This window comes from Artemia franciscana, chromosome 12 (assembly GCF_032884065.1).
Source record: "Artemia franciscana chromosome 12, ASM3288406v1, whole genome shotgun sequence".
In the NCBI taxonomy this organism is placed as follows: domain Eukaryota; kingdom Metazoa; phylum Arthropoda; class Branchiopoda; order Anostraca; family Artemiidae; genus Artemia; species Artemia franciscana.
Window position 1 is genome coordinate 9,900,975 of NC_088874.1, and position 16,766 is coordinate 9,917,740.

General features: G+C 33.7%; 2 protein-coding genes and 1 non-coding gene across 3 annotated transcripts in view; 1 reads left to right on the forward strand and 2 right to left on the reverse strand.

Annotated features, from left to right (window-relative positions):
* The window catches only part of LOC136034187 (GPI ethanolamine phosphate transferase 1-like), a 15,065-nt gene extending 3,263 nt beyond the window's left edge, over window positions 1-11,802 (reverse strand). Inside the window, exons 1-3 of the mRNA XM_065715365.1 lie at window positions 11,578-11,802; window positions 4,563-4,747; window positions 728-805 (exon numbers count right to left, since the gene is read on the reverse strand). Of these exons, the coding sequence (XP_065571437.1) occupies window positions 728-805; window positions 4,563-4,747; window positions 11,578-11,758 (444 nt within the window). The 5' untranslated portion in view covers window positions 11,759-11,802. The remainder of the gene's footprint in view (window positions 1-727; window positions 806-4,562; window positions 4,748-11,577) is intronic.
* Window positions 1-16,766, forward strand: part of LOC136033659 (alpha-aminoadipic semialdehyde dehydrogenase-like) — a 372,653-nt gene that overhangs the window by 109,650 nt on the left and 246,237 nt on the right. The window lies entirely within an intron of this gene.
* Trnai-aau (transfer RNA isoleucine (anticodon AAU)) lies at window positions 15,798-15,871 on the reverse strand. The gene has a single exon. It is a non-coding gene; the product is annotated as a tRNA-Ile (tRNA).

Below are 16,766 nucleotides of genomic sequence, written 5' to 3' on the forward strand. Positions count from 1 at the left end.
AATTACATAAGCTCCTATACAGGACCTCCCTCCCCAACTGACGCATATAATTTCCAAAAATAAATTAACTTCCGCATAAATAGCAAAAACTTCGTATTAACTGCACAGCCAACACAAACCACGATAAAATAGAAAAATAAGAAAAAAAGGAAAATCCTCAAACGATACTACATTTCACATGTAAAAGTAAATACATCATAATCAAGCATAATTTTTAATTAGTAGATTAACCCCAATGTTTTACTTGTCCAGTCCACTCCCTCTAATATGTAAGTAAATACCATGATGTTCATTCCAGCTAAAATTACATCTAGTATAGCATAGGGTTAAGGCCTCATTCAAGTGCTGGTCTATATTAATCACTAATTTAGGAAAACAGTCTTCCTTTTCTCCTTCTGTCTCTCTTTTTTTTTTTTTTTTTTTTTTTGTGTTTGTGCTGTTGCATTGGTGATTTCTCTTTTCATGATATACCTGGTTAACATTTATTTAACCGACCGTCCTGAAAGTACCGTTTACTTCGAATACCTTAATTATTAAGAGTTTTTCCTTACTATAAAGATATGCACAAAAAGCCAATAATTACTTTTGCGTTTTCCATGTTTTGTATCGGGTATGTGAACATACAGTTGCTAATATTTGAGAAAAGATGCTATGGCATAAAAAGATTGAGGGATAGTAGCCTACCCCCAGCACATGCGTACGTCAGATATACTGTAATACAACTTACATATAAAAATGCTATTTTCAGGTCATTCCTCATCAAGGCTGATTTCTCCTTTTGGTTTACAATATATCCTGAAATACCCTGAAAAGAAAAGAAAAGATATTGAGAAAAAAAAAATCAATTTTTGTAGCGCACTAAGCAGTAAATATCAGAACGGTAATTAGGTAATCTTGTAAAGCAAAGTCACTAAAAATAAGGGCTTAGAAGAGTGATATCACCCGCCGCTTGATTATTTGGAATCAAATTTAGTTGGTGAAGATCGAAAAGTTAGTTTTGAGTTTTTTGTAAAAAAACTAATTATTTTGCATATATTATGATTAGTTATAATGATAATAATAATAAAAAAAAAATGGCGCGAAAACATAAATTCACCGGTCAGGTTAATAATTAAATGCGAGCTTAAAACTCATGCATGAATCAGTTCGAGTTTAAAAACTTATGTCTATTGATTCTTGGGAAATTGAAGCAAGGTGGTAAATGGCGTATCCTATTTTTTTAGACATGTCATACACTCTAGTCACCAGCACCCCTTCCTTCACCAAAATATATCCCCATATCTTGTAAAAAAGTTACCACCAAAAGTATTATCAAAAAATTCTTCAGTGTTTGACAAGGCCTACTTAATTGAAAACTTTAGAGATTAACTTGCCATGTCCAGCCCGTAGGAAACATTCTAAAAATAGCACCAAACATTAGTGAAAAATAGAGGATCCAATATTTATGATGATGACCTGTGACTTCTAAGGTGCCTGGCTTTGCTAATTCTTTCTGGCTTTGACATCAAGTTATAATATTTTACAGGGATAAGGAAACAGGAAACAGGGCAAAACAGGACAGGACACAGGGAAAAAACTGATAATGACCCTGGGGTTATTTCTCTATTTATAATAAACATTCAATGATGAGTTATGGATTGTGAATCATATAATAATGAATATTTTAACAATGTCTGTTAATATTTTGAAATATATAGACTAGTTTTGTTCTTTCCGACCCAAACATGCCACACACTAATCATGTTTTGAGAGCGATTTTTCGCCCCAATTAATAGATGGATTTGGGAGTCTATACAAATTCCTTTTTATTGATTCACCCAATCCTTACAAAATAGGAACCTCATGATTTGCTCCGAATGAGTACTATTATTAACCTATTTCGGATGTAATTAAATTTACTTAGCCCACTCCAAAACGTTAGCCCCCCCCCCCCCCCAAAAAAAAAGAAAATCTACTCAGAAATTAGTCTCCAACCATTATTTTCTGACCTTGACCAGTAGGGGAGGCAAGCCCTAAGTAATTCCAGGGTTACAAAACTCCAATATTTATCTAAGAAAAACAAGAAACAAGAAAATATCTAAAACAAGAAAGTATCTAAACAAGAAAAAAATTTCTTGTTTAATAATTTGAATTATAGAAGAGGGTCCACGTAAAGACTTGGAAACTAGTTTCCATGGTTTATTATCGTTTCAAAGATTGACAAAAATATTGATTTCATGCAGCCCTTCCTCCCAAGAGGTTGGAGCCACAATCATAATCGTAGCTAAACTCCACCAAGAAATCCGGCTGACGACATGAACATATTTTTAGCGAAAATAAAGAAGGCATGTGTGCCACTCAGCCAAAATTGAACTCAAAAGTCACCGTTTAGCTCAATACCAATTCAATGATTGAATTTTAATCCAGCCTTAATTCAATTCAACACCCTAAAACTAAATCCCAATTAACCCGAACAACTCAACCCCATTCAACTTATCCTAACCTATTCCAGGGGCTGGATTGAATGGGGGTTGAGTTACATGGGAACCAGTAAAGAATGATATAACTTTATATTTTGTCAAACAAGATAGGTAAAATACTTCCAAAATTATTTATATTTTCTTTTAATCAGAGCTTTTAATTGATTCCTTTTTGTCAAAAGCTGTTGGAATTCATGCCACAAAGGTGTTTTAGGGGGGCGACGGCTAAACCCGGGTTCACTAATTATACAGATTTAATGGATCAGTGACTGCAACAAGGCAAGTGTAGTTCCACAACAAGGCATCGATAGTTGCAGGATAAGGAAACGGTGAAGCAATAAGCCTGAAACTATAGCCGAGCGAATTTATCATCTCGCAGTTTACTGACAAAACAGAAAACCGATTAGCCAATGAAATCACAAGATTGCTGGTTTCCTAGCAGCTAAGACACCATCAGTTTTCTCATTAACTATTTTAGCTATTTTTGGGCTATCTCAACTATTTCATTTAGTCATATATTTTTGCATAAGAAAGACAACATATATGAGGCTTTTGACTGTACACTTTGCCTGTAGACCTATTTCTGAATGTAATTAATAAATCCCTAATTTTAGAGCTAGTACAGTTTTGACTTGCTTCTTGTTTTTACTTTTTATTATCAAAAAAAGAAGGTTTATTTGCTTTATGAAAGATTACAGCAAATTTGCAAACTCTAGAGGAATTTTTTTCTACTAAAATTTTCGTCTCTTACTGTTATCAAGTTAGAGATGACCGTAAAAAAAAAAAGAATCATTAAAAAACACCCAAAGCAGCAGTATTCCTCCACAACAAAATAATACAGGGAACAGTTACTTTTTCAAAGTTATCAAAAGTATCTGGACCCACGAATCATCTTGTGGATCACGGACACGATTAACTTATTTGAAACTATTAGAACTTGCTGAATCTGTATAATTCCGTTAGAGAACGGAGTGAAGATTCTTTAGACTTCCACTTACCTCACTATATCTTCAACTTCTCACTACCTTAACCTCTCTACATCACTGAACCCTTGATTGCATTTCAGTTAACCTAAAGCGGCCAAGCTAAAGAATTTATGAATTTAACGTTTATCATCCCAGAAACTACAAATCATTACCAGAAAATTTTAGAAACGTTGTCAGAACGACATTTCAGAATAAAAAAAAATAAAAAAATTTCGTATTGTTGCTGCTACCCCTAAAAGTTGTTTCTGGCTTTTCAAATCTCTTAAATAATTGCCAAAAATTGTTTAATAAACTTCATTCATTGGGAGGATCAGTAGAGCAAAGCATGTTTAACCACACCCCAATCCTCACGATCTTTATCATTCTGCTACATCCCGTTGAGAACAGCTTAGAAAACATAATAAGACAAAGAACAGTTACACTTTCAAAGGAATCAAAAAAATCTAAGGCCACGAATTATCTTGCGGATCACAAACAAACACGATAAACTTACTAGAAACTATTAGAGCTTGAGAAATTTGTATAATTCATTTACAGGATGGAGAGCAAATACTTTAGCCTTGCATTCCTCCCGCTAAATCCTTAAACTCTTACTACCTTAACCTCGCTACATCACTGAACCCTTGATTGCAATTCCCTTAACCTAAAGCGGCCAAGCTCAAATATCTAAGTTTCACACCGATCATTCTAGAAAGGAGTAGTCGCTACCAGAATATGTCAAGAAAACTGTCAAAATGACATTTCAGGATAAAAACTACAAAATTTTGAAACTAAAAAAAAAAAATACAATTTCATATTGTTAGTGTTTCGCCTAAAGGGTGTATCTGACATTCTCAAACCTCTTAAATTATTACCAAAAATAGTTTACTGAACAACATCATTGTGGGGATCAGTAGAACAAAGCATGCTTAATCACACTCTGATCCTCATAATCTATATTATTCTGCTGTAATTCGTTGAGAACAGCTTAGCAAGTAGTTTTGATAATTAACCCAGACGTGTAAAAATGTCAGATACGACGTTTAGGGATAACAGCACCAATATACAGTTTAGTGTCTTTTATTTCACCAAAGCAGGAAGTTATTTATTCATATTAAAATATGAAAGGATCACCTACCCTTTCTTTGCTTATATTTCCATCTAGATTCACCCAGGAAAATAACGCTAGACAAAAACATACGTAGAAAAGCACTTCATGTGTCAAACTAAGGAGAATGAAACTAGGCAGGAAGCTTAAACTAATTGAATAGAGTCGAACCACTAAAACTGGATCTGACAACAGTGGTGAAAAGACTGAGAACCCTAAAAGATAAATAAAATAAAGGTGAGCATTCCTAAAACTGATAAAGAAACGCAACTTTTTTTGCGTTTTTTTTTTTTTTTTGTCACGGGAAATACCAGAGGGCGTAGAAACATAATAGATAGATAAATTCTAGACGCGAAAAAAGAACTAAACAGCCTAAATCTCAAGAATAAAATAACAATACTTCGCATTCATAAGAACAGAAATTACGCATTGCAAACTGACAAATCCTATAAAACTTTCTCCTAATATTCAATGGCTATTCGAAAAAAAAAACGACCCACTCTAATCAAAGTTCTAAAATGCCAGCTTCTTAAAATACATTCGGCAAACATTGGTTCTGAAACTTTGATTAAATTGTCCTTGTGACTAGAAATTTTTAGAATACAAAAAAAAAAAATAAAAAAATAAAAATACACTGAGAATCATTACAACCTCATCATTTTTCAAAACTTTATTGTCCTTGATAATATCTCCTTTGTCCTCCAGAGGCAAAAGCTCTGTAGAGGTTATAAACAACCTCTCAAGAGGCAAAAACCAGCCAGTTTAAACTTCAACTGCTTCAATTCTTTGAAACGGTCAAGAGGTAGACAAAACCTTCTTGACGATTTCCTTACGTTGGGAATAAATAAGGGCCTTCACGACGACGAATTCATTCAAGGTGTAAGAAAATGAGTTGCCATGACTCAAAGAATTTTCTACTAGGGTGTCTTCCAATGGGTGCATTTACTGAGGTATATCTATTTCTTGAAAGGTGATTTCCCCCTACGTTTCACGGCTCTGCGAACAGACCGATCATTGAAAGTTCAAAACAGATCATGATTCTTAAAATTCCAAAATTCCAGCTGTTCCATATATTTTAGGCAAACCTAGCCTTTTCATCACATACACCCAAGAACTGAACTATCAACTTCTTCAGTTCGTTGCACACGACCCAGAGACAAGACCTTCACCAGTCCCACGCATTGCCGTTTAAGTTAAACCTTCAATGAATTCTTCTAAGGCAAAGAAAAATCAGTTGTTGAACGCAGTAATTCTATAGTAGGGTTTCCTCCAATAAATGTATTTGCAGAGGTGAATGTGCTTCTTGAAAGGTTATGTTTCAAAGCTGTTCGAGAAACCAATCACGCTTCATTTAGTCCCAAAATTCTTGCTGCTTAATATATTTTTGGCAAACCTAGCCTCTTGATCATATACACCAAAGAACTCTAACCTCAACTCCTTCAGCTCGTTACAAGAGATCAAGGGACGAGACCTTTATCTCCATTCCCACACATTGTCGTTTAAATTGGACCCGCAATGAATTATTCTAAGGCATATGAAAATGAGCTGTTTAACGTAGGTATTTTTACGTTCAATAAATACATTTACAGAGGTGAGTATTAGTATGGTGAGTTGAGTATTTAGATGTGAGAAGTGAGGGAAGACAGACAAAGACAAGAACAATTGAAATCTTTACAGACTACTTAAATTTTGTCTTAAATTCTCAAGATTCGTAAAAACAAAATCTCCTTTTGCCCGTACTTGCACCAACATATATCATCATATTTCATATATATCATATGAAATATATATTTTCATTCTATGTGCTTTGTTACACGATGTTTGTTTGCTTGTTTCAGAAGAAGAAAAGGGTCACTTTTCAAGTGATGACACCATCTCATCCTAGGCCTTCCATGAGTGTGTTTATTCAGGATCCTTCCCTTCAAAACAACTCTTGCAAGGCGTGGTTTCTCCATTCCATTTAGTATTTGTGACCCGGTCACCTGAGTTGCTTCAGTCACGCTTGCTGGTGACTATACTTTCTAGTGCAGGTGACTGCACTGCATCTCTCATTTCTTTTTTTTTTTAATTTATTTGCTTTCAAAGATCTTCGTTTGAGAACCAGAGGTTGTGACCCAGTCGCCTGAGTTGCTTCAGTCACACTTGCTGGTGACTATACTTTCAACTGCAGGTGACTGCACTCCATCTGTCATTTCTTTTCTTTTCACATTTATTTGCTTTTAGAGTTGTTGGTTTGGGACTTTGTCTTCATATCTTACTCTTGCTATATAGCCGAGACAGTTCGTCTCAAAGGCCGAAATTATGCATTCATCCTCAATCTTTAGCGTTCTCGGGCCGAAGGCAAATATGGCAAAAGAGATGATCTGTGCACCAAAGAGCTGAAAATCCAGTTGGAACTCTATGGATTTATTTGGAAATCTTTTCGCTTGGAAATTTATGAGATTCAAACTTTTCAGCTTAAGCACCAAATGATCAATGATCTGTGCACCAAAGAGCTGAAAATCCAGTTGGAACTCTATGGATTTATTTGGAAATCTTTTCGCTTGGAAATTTATGAGATTCAAACTTTTCAGCTTAAGCACCAAATGATCAATGATCTGTGCACCAAAGAGCTGAAAATCCAGTTGGAACTCTATGGATTTATTTGGAAATCTTTTCGCTTGGAAATTTATGAGATTCAAACTTTTCAGCTTAAGCACCAAATGATCAATGATCTGTGCACCAAAGAGCTGAAAATCCAGTTGGAACTCTATGGATTTATTTGGAAATCTTTTCGCTTGGAAATTTATGAGATTCAAACTTTTCAGCTTAAGCACCAAATGATCAATGATCTGTGCACCAAAGAGCTGAAAATCCAGTTGGAACTCTATGGATTTATTTGGAAATCTTTTCGCTTGGAAATTTATGAGATTCAAACTTTTCAGCTTAAGCACCAAATGATCAATGATCTGTGCACCAAAGAGCTGAAAATCCAGTTTGAACTCTATGGATTTATTTGGAAATCTTTTCGCTTGGAAATTTATGAGATTCAAACTTTTCAGCTTAAGCACCAAATGATCAATGATCTGTGCATCAAAGAGCTGAAAATCCAGTTTGAACTCTATGGATTTATTTGGAAATCTTTTCGCTTGGAAATTTATGAGATTCAAACTTTTCAGCTAAAGCACCAAATGATCAATGATCTGTGCACCAAAGAGCTGAAAATCCAGTTGGAACTCTATGGATTTATTTGGAAATCTTTTCGCTTGGAAATTTATGAGATTCAAACTTTTCAGCTTAAGCACCAAATGATCAATGATCTGTGCACCAAAAAGCTGAAAATCCAGTTGGAACTCTATGGATTTATTTGGAAATCTTTTCGCTTGGAAATTTATGAGATTCAAACTTTTCAGCTTAAGCACCAAATGATCAATGATCTGTGCACCAAAGAGCTGAAAATCCAGTTGGAACTCTATGGATTTATTTGGAAATCTTTTCGCTTGGAAATTTATGAGATTCAAACTTTTCAGCTTAAGCACCAAATGATCAATGATCTGTGCACCAAAGAGCTGAAAATCCAGTTGGAACTCTATGGATTTATTTGGAAATCTTTTCGCTTGGAAATTTATGAGATTCAAACTTTTCAGCTTAAGCACCAAATGATCAATGATCTGTGCACCAAAGAGCTGAAAATCCAGTTGGAACTCTATGGATTTATTTGGAAATCTTTTCGCTTGGAAATTTATGAGATTCAAACTTTTCAGCTTAAGCACCAAATGATCAATGATCTGTGCACCAAAGAGCTGAAAATCCAGTTGGAACTCTATGGATTTATTTGGAAATCTTTTCGCTTGGAAATTTATGAGATTCAAACTTTTCAGCTTAAGCACCAAATGATCAATGATCTGTGCACCAAAGAGCTGAAAATCCAGTTGGAACTCTATGGATTTATTTGGAAATCTTTTCGCTTGGAAATTTATGAGATTCAAACTTTTCAGCTTATGCACCAAATGATCAATGATCTGTGCACCAAAGAGCTGAAAGTCCAGCTGGAACTCTATGGATTTATTTGGAAATCTTTTCGCTTGGAAATTTATGAGATTCAAACTTTTCAGCTTATGCACCAAATGATCAATGATCTGTGCACCAAAGAGCTGAAAATCCAGCTGGAACTCTATGGATTTATTTGGAAATCTTTTCGCTTGGAAATTAATGAGATTCAAACTTTTCAGCTTAAGCACCAAATGATCAATGATCTGTGCACCAAAGAGCTGAAAATCCAGTTGGAACTCTATGGATTTATTTGGAAATCTTTTCGCTTGGAAATTTATGAGATTCAAACTTTTCAGCTTAAGCACCAAATGATCAATGATCTGTGCACCAAAGAGCTGAAAATCCAGTTGGAACTCTATGGATTTATTTGGAAATCTTTTCGCTTGGAAATTTATGAGATTCAAACTTTTCAGCTTAAGCACCAAATGATCAATGATCTGTGCACCAAAGAGCTGAAAATCCAGTTGGAACTCTATGGATTTATTTGGAAATCTTTTCGCTTGGAAATTTATGAGATTCAAACTTTTCAGCTTATGCACCAAATGATCAATGATCTGTGCACCAAAGAGCTGAAAATCCAGCTGGAACTCTATGGATTTATTTGGAAATCTTTTCGCTTGGAAATTTATGAGATTCAAACTTTTCAGCTTATGCACCAAATGATCAATGATCTGTGCACCAAAGAGCTGAAAATCCAGTTGGAACTCTATGGATTTATTTGGAAATCTTTTCGCTTGGAAATTTATGAGATTCAAACTTTTCAGCTTAAGCACCAAATGATCAATGATCTGTGCACCAAAGAGCTGAAAATCCAGTTTGAACTCTATGGATTTATTTGGAAATCTTTTCGCTTGGAAATTTATGAGATTCAAACTTTTCAGCTTATGCACCAAATGATCAATGATCTGTGCACCAAAGAGCTGAAAATCCAGCTGGAACTCTATGGATTTATTTGGAAATCTTTTCGCTTGGAAATTTATGAGATTCAAACTTTTCAGCTTATGCAACAAATGATCAATGATCTGTGCACCAAAGAGCTGAAAATCCAGCTGGAACTCTATGGATTTATTTGGAAATCTTTTCGCTTGGAAATTTATGAGATTCAAACTTTTCAGCTTAAGCACCAAATGATCAATTATCTGTGCACCAAAGAGCTGAAAATCCAGCTGGAACTTTATGGATTTATTTGGAAATCTTTTCGCTTGGAAATTTATGAGATTCAAACTTTTCAGCTTAAGCACCAAATGATCAATGATCTGTGCACCAAAGAGCTGAAAATCCAGTTGGAACTCTATGGATTTATTTGGAAATCTTTTCGCTTGGAAATTTATGAGATTCAAACTTTTCAGCTTAAGCACCAAATGATCAATGATCTGTGCACCAAAGAGCTGAAAATCCAGTTGGAACTCTATGGATTTATTTGGAAATCTTTTCGCTTGGAAATTTATGAGATTCAAACTTTTCAGCTTATGCACCAAATGATCAATGATCTGTGCACCAAAGAGCTGAAAATCCAGCTGGAACTCTACGGATTTATTTGGAAATCTTTTCGCTTGGAAATTTATGAGATTCAAACTTTTCAGCTTAAGCACCAAATGATCAATGATCTGTGCACCAAAGAGCTGAAAATCCAGCTGGAACTATATGGATTTATTTGGAAATCTTTTCGTTTGGAAATTTATGAGATTCAAACTTTTCAGCTTAAGCACCAAATGATCAATGATCTGTGCACCAAAAAGCTGAAAATCCAGTTGGAACTCTATGGATTTATTTGGAAATCTTTTCGCTTGGAAATTTATGAGATTCAAACTTTTCAGCTTATGCACCAAATGATCAATGATCTGTGCACCAAAGAGCTGAAAATCCAGCTGGAACTCTATGGATTTATTTGGAAATCTTTTCGCTTGGAAATTTATGAGTTTCAAACTTTTCAGCTTAAAATTTAAATAAAAGGTCTTGATTTAACCTTAGCCTATGCATCTATTAAGCTAAACAAATATCTGATCAAGTCTCAGCCCAGGTCACCACGAACGCTTAAAATAATAGCTATAACATAAAATCTTGATTTCATAGCGGGCTTTCTCGAAGCCAACCGGGTCAAATCCTCAGCTTAAGAAGTTAGAGATAGACGATTAACGTCCTTTTCTATCTTCAACTAAGCAACTATAAGTTAAAGATAAAAAAAACTACAAGGGCTAAATAGTAAATATCTAGGAACCACAAAATTAACAAAGCAGAACCTAAAAAAAGAAAAAAGTTATGGTCGAAATGTCAACACGAAAAGATTTCTCATTTTATCTATTTTCCCAAATACCTAAAGTTCGTTAATTGTAAAGTTGCTTATCAAAGTTATTAGAAAAAATTAAACCTGTATAATTTGAGAAGAAGAAAATAAACATTCTGCAAAAAGAATATGATGTTGACAAAAATTGCATCCACGAATTCAAAGTGTTCAAAAACCTCGAAAAGGATTTTCAACGATCTAACTACAAAAATATGATATTTCATGTTTTTCGGGTCACTTGTGTTTCTTTACGGAGGAATTGTTTGAAGCCATATACCATGGAATTTCCGAAGAGGTGATTTTTAGGTCCCTCTTAAAGGCCCGACATTGATCAGAGGGCAACCTTTATATAAGCCATTTAAACTATTAAATCCATCCACACAAAGAGCTAAAAGCGACAATTGTGTGTGACCTTGAACTAGTACTTACTCCTTCGTATTTCTTTAGTTGCTGTTTTAGTAGCTCCTTGCATAATGTAATTATTTTATTAATAATTATAATTATACTAGTATTTATATATATATATATATATATATATATATATATATATATATATATATATATATATATATATATATATATATATATATATCATATATAAATTATAATTATATATCTTCATGTATATAATACGGGTTTATGTTATATAAACCCTTCTCTTTAGTATTTTTAAATCTGAGCTTTAAAAACCTCAAAATACAACTAATAGCTAGGCCAGTTTCAACTTACCAAGGGTAAACCATGAAAATATTTGATTCAATAATGGGAGCCCTTGTCCTTCTTCTACTGAGCTGGAGGAATGGAACTTGACTAGGAGACTCATCAGAATTAAAAGTAATTGAATTACTATCACCCTTTTCATCCTTGAATCAGATAATAGGTATCTTATAGTTTTGAAATAGATTAGCATAGCCAATGTTAAAGCGACCAATGAGCCAATATACCTAAGAGAGAAACGTGTTCAAGATATTTTAAGTAAGCAAACATAAATAAACATTTATTACCATAATAGCAATAGTCGATGCAAGCTACAATTGCGCCAATTGTGGGGGGGGGGGGGGCTAGATTTCCCCTCCCTGTAGATTGCAAATAATAACCTGTAGTGGTACGCATTGAACAAATCTGCCTGCTCCTAAATTTAGAAATAAAATTAAATTTTTTGCGTTTTCATAATGCCATTTCTCGGGTATTTTCAGTAAGCCCCCTTTTAGATCCAAAAAGTATATTTTGTCTCCCCCTAACACGTCCTTTTATCAAACCCATCCGATACAAATTTTAAGATAACCATTTTGTTAAAACTATTTCAAAGGTCAGATAAGAAAAACTCCAGTGTCAACGCAACCCCCCAGGACCCAGGGTCAGGCGTTGTAAGTTATGCTCTGAGGGCATATATGGTTATTATGGAAGAGATGCTCGTATAAATTTCGGAGAGGGCTCCTTTGATTGGAAATTTAAAGTTCTATTTCAATTTTTAAGAGTCAAAAGAAATCGGCGGGCAACTAGCCCTACCCCATCCACGCCCTTTTTTCCTCTAACTTATCCGATAAGAACTTTGAGATAGCTAATTGTTTAAAAATAGCTCAAAGATCATAAAAGGAAAACTCTGGGGTCAACAAAACCCCCCAGGGCCTGGAGGCAGGCGTTGTAAGTTATACCCTGCGGGCATATATGGTTCTTATGAAGGGGATGCTCGTATAAAAATTACAGTAAAATTAAATTTTGAATTGATGAGCTTTCAGCAATTAATATCAATATATATCAAATATTTAGTTTAATTTTTTAGTTCTTTCCAAAACTATTCAAGACTAGTATAGCTTCACTACAAAGAAGAGTTTGAATACTGCCCCCTTCCCTAATTGTAAAAGTCTAAAGCCTTCTACGTCATTGGTGCTTCACTGAAAACGAATTATATTACAAATATTTTCTTTTCCAATTATTGCAGCATTAAAAATGAAAATAAAATTACAGTGAAATAAAATCTTGAACTGATGATCTTTCAACAATTAATAACATTATATATCAAACATTTGGTTAGCTTTTATGCGTACTTTTTAAAACTGTTCAAGACATATAGTTTTCATATATCTTATACTAAGATATAAAAACTAATGAAACAAAAATGAGATTGTCATGAAAGAAAATGTAGAGCACACAGAATTAAGAGCAAGCTCGTGCAGAAGCACTTTAGAGACGCTCAAACAGGATAAATAAATACAATAAAAAAAAACTGACTGAGAAGGCTTGGCAAATTCATAGCATTGGACCCAGAGTTTTAAAATCCTATTCCTTATTTATTTCAAACATAGAGTTTTTTTTGGCCAAAGTGATTTAGACCTTGCACAATCTCAGAAATGCATTTTTATCATAGTAATAGACACTGTGAAATTTTCTAATAGTAAAAAGCATTTTCTAATAATACTGGACATTTTTCTTATAATAATAGACATTGTGAAAAGAAAATAAACGTTTTACTCCACTACTCTTGCGTTTAGAGCATTTCGTGAAGCATTGATAAAAAAAAGGGAAAATTTAACACAAAAAGTAGAGCCCAATTTTTCATTTTTGAAAATGACAAAATGTGCAATGACTTCTTTTTACTAAATTATCATAAATAGGGCTTATGAAATTATCCCCAATATCTCTGTTTAAAGTGAAGCCCTTATTATATGATCTGCACATTCAAGAGTGTAGAGGTCCAACGCAGAATTAAAATCATCGATCTTGTTTTCAAACTTTAGAGAATTGTCTATTGAAAGTTCATGTAAATTTTCTCCAAACTTTTGATGGGTTCCGCCAACAGAAATTTCCAAAAGAGACACAAAACTCCATATAAGCCTTGCATCTTTCCATTTTCTTCAAAAATTTTCTTCAATGGCTTGAAAGTTTTTTCGATTCGGAAAAGACGAAATGGACGCTATTTATGGTCATGGCCCGTCCTCCTGAGGGAGCCCGTGGTCCGTGCTTACAGAGTCCCCTGCTTCTGTGGGAAATTTTACATTGGCAGAACCAGTCACAGTTGGGAAAAAGACTTCACGAATACAAGCTCTCAATAGACAAATCAGTCTTAAGTCTAGTATTTAAAATTATGATTTTGATCATGTATTACCCATCAATAAATGGTTTACCACAATCTGTAAGGAAGTAATTGAAATATAACAAAATTACATACGTAAAGACCACTTTAAACAGAAATACTAAGGATATTTTATAAACTCTATTTGTCACAATTCAGTTTAAAAAAAAACTCATAATACCCCTTCTTATTAAAAAAAAAAAAAAAAATAGATCAATATCGACTTACTACAAATCGATTTAAAAGACAGACTGCATCACTAGTCACGGAATGATTTCTCATTTCGACCAATCAGTTCGACATTTCGACCAATCAGTTCGACTTCGTAACAATCTATAGAATTTAATTACTAGGTGACTAGAAACTTCTTTTTGAAGGGGGGCAATTGATTCCAATCCTCACAAAAGAGTATACCCTACGGTTGTTCCCTTATTATGGACTTTCCTCTGACAAGCTTTGCTGCTAGTTAATTAGAATTAAAGGGCTTACTGGACATTAGACTTAGACAAACTGAAAATTTGTTTTATTTTGAGAATTATAGTTATAGGTAATAAGGGTGTTCAGAATCTTACAAGTAATAAGTGTTACAGACAATAGTACAAATGAAGGGAACAAGGTCTAGGGTCCATAAATCCAACTGAAACAATTCTATATCAGTTATGACCCTCTGAAAAAGAAATTTTTATAAGATTTGACGAACTACATCATCAGTAATGCCTCCAGAGTGGTTCTTTCTCCATAAATTGACAGTAGCCCAATCGAACGATTTTTATTCTCTTGATTACTTGACAATTATTTTAATAGGGGGTTGAATCAATATTTCATTTTCGAATTTTGTTCTTTTTTTGTTTGAAACAGATATTTCTGTTTAGAATTAAATTAAAGTTAAAATTTCTGTTTAGAATACAACTCAAAGTTAGAATAGCCTTATTGTGAACTTAGAATCCTAAAAGACAATATTTTGTAGTGGTGACTATAGGAATTTTCGTGGAAAACGCGTTTGATGATCCATCTTCAGATACGAAGCAACAGTGAAAAGACCTTTGCAAGTAACACAATGCGTAACACGATGCAGAAAAACACAATGCGTTCAATGAGTCTTTTAGAGAATGAACCTTTAAGGGTTTACAGCCGTGATTCCCAACGTGGGCTGCAGGCCCCACCGGAAGGGCATGGACAAATTTTGGTGGGTCGCGGGCAAGACGTGCACCCTGCGGCTGACTATACTTTAGAACCTTAATTTTGAAAAAAAAACAACAAAAATTCATGTGAGCGACGTCATATTCACAAGCACATAAAGAGAAAAAAAGATTCATGATAATTTTGCAGCAATGTCGTGCATTGTATAAAATGTGTTTTATACAGACAATATAATTTTTTGGGGGAATAAAAGTTGCCGAGAGGACAACCTGAAAAAAATTACCAAGTTAAAGGCCTTTTAAGCTTCCTTCAGGTGAATAACACGAAAAAATTTGAACAATAAAATATAAAATTTCCGATGGGGGGATCAGCATCTTAGAAATACGCAGGTGAGGTATGCCCCTTGAAAACGCGAAAATAATGCCTCCTTTCTTCCAGAAACATTTCAAGGAGTTATTATTTTAATGAGGTATTACAGTGTATTACACAGGGATGGTTATCATCCTAGAAGCAATGTTAAACTAATGTTAAACTTGAAAATAAGTAAGGGGGATGGGGAATAAGCTTCCTTGACATTTAAAAGACCATGCAGCGAACAGTTCGCAACATCCAACTGTAAGTAATTAGCAACCCCTGTCAATAGAAAATAAAAATCTAAAAAACAAACTTCAATTATAATATATAAGAAATGCCACTACAGACACCGAAAATTTCTTAAAGCTTACGAACAAAAAATTGGCTCGTGAGGGGATCGAACCCTCGACCTTCGCGTTATTAGCACGACGCTCTAACCAACTGAGCTAACAAGCCTTGATAATGAAATTAAATTTTACTAGTTTTGAATTTTACAATTGCGCAAGAATTTCGAATTGTATACAGTAGGCTATATTTAACGGACGAAATGTATTGGCATTGTTACATAACTATGGCTACTGAGAAGGAGACATGTTAAGAAAACAATTTTGTATTTCATAATATGCAGAAAAATTGTAGTTAACACATTTTAAGGGCACTTCCAGTAAAATTTGCCCCAAACTTCCCTAATGTACGAATGTATAGCATAAACTATATATTTCCCATACATTTTGCCATGTGTCACTCCTGCTTCAACTTAATACATATAACCTGAATCTTAATACGTTGATATGAATCAACGCTGGCGAAATCACGGAACGGAGAAATACGTGATTAATATATATATATATATATATATATATATATATATATATATATATATATATATATATATATATATATATATATATATATATATATATATATATATATATATATATATATATATATATTAATAATATATATATATAATTATAATATATATATATAATATATATATAATTATAATATACATTATATATTTGTTATTATAATATATATATATATATATATATATATATATATATATATATATATATATATATATATATGTTGTAAATTTGTTATTTGTAAATGGTAAAGTGATTGCCTGCAGGGACACTGTTACAGGCTAAGGGCAGATAGGCTATTGCCAAGCCTTCATTAAAATATATATGGGAAGAAGCATTTGAAAGAGGTTAAACAATTCTTGGGCTATATCATGCACAGTAGATGCCCCCCTCCCCGGAAACGGCTTCTATGGTGATATCAGACACAAAGACCATGTATTTAGATTTATCAAACTTTTGCAACCGTATAAAACTATAAATGT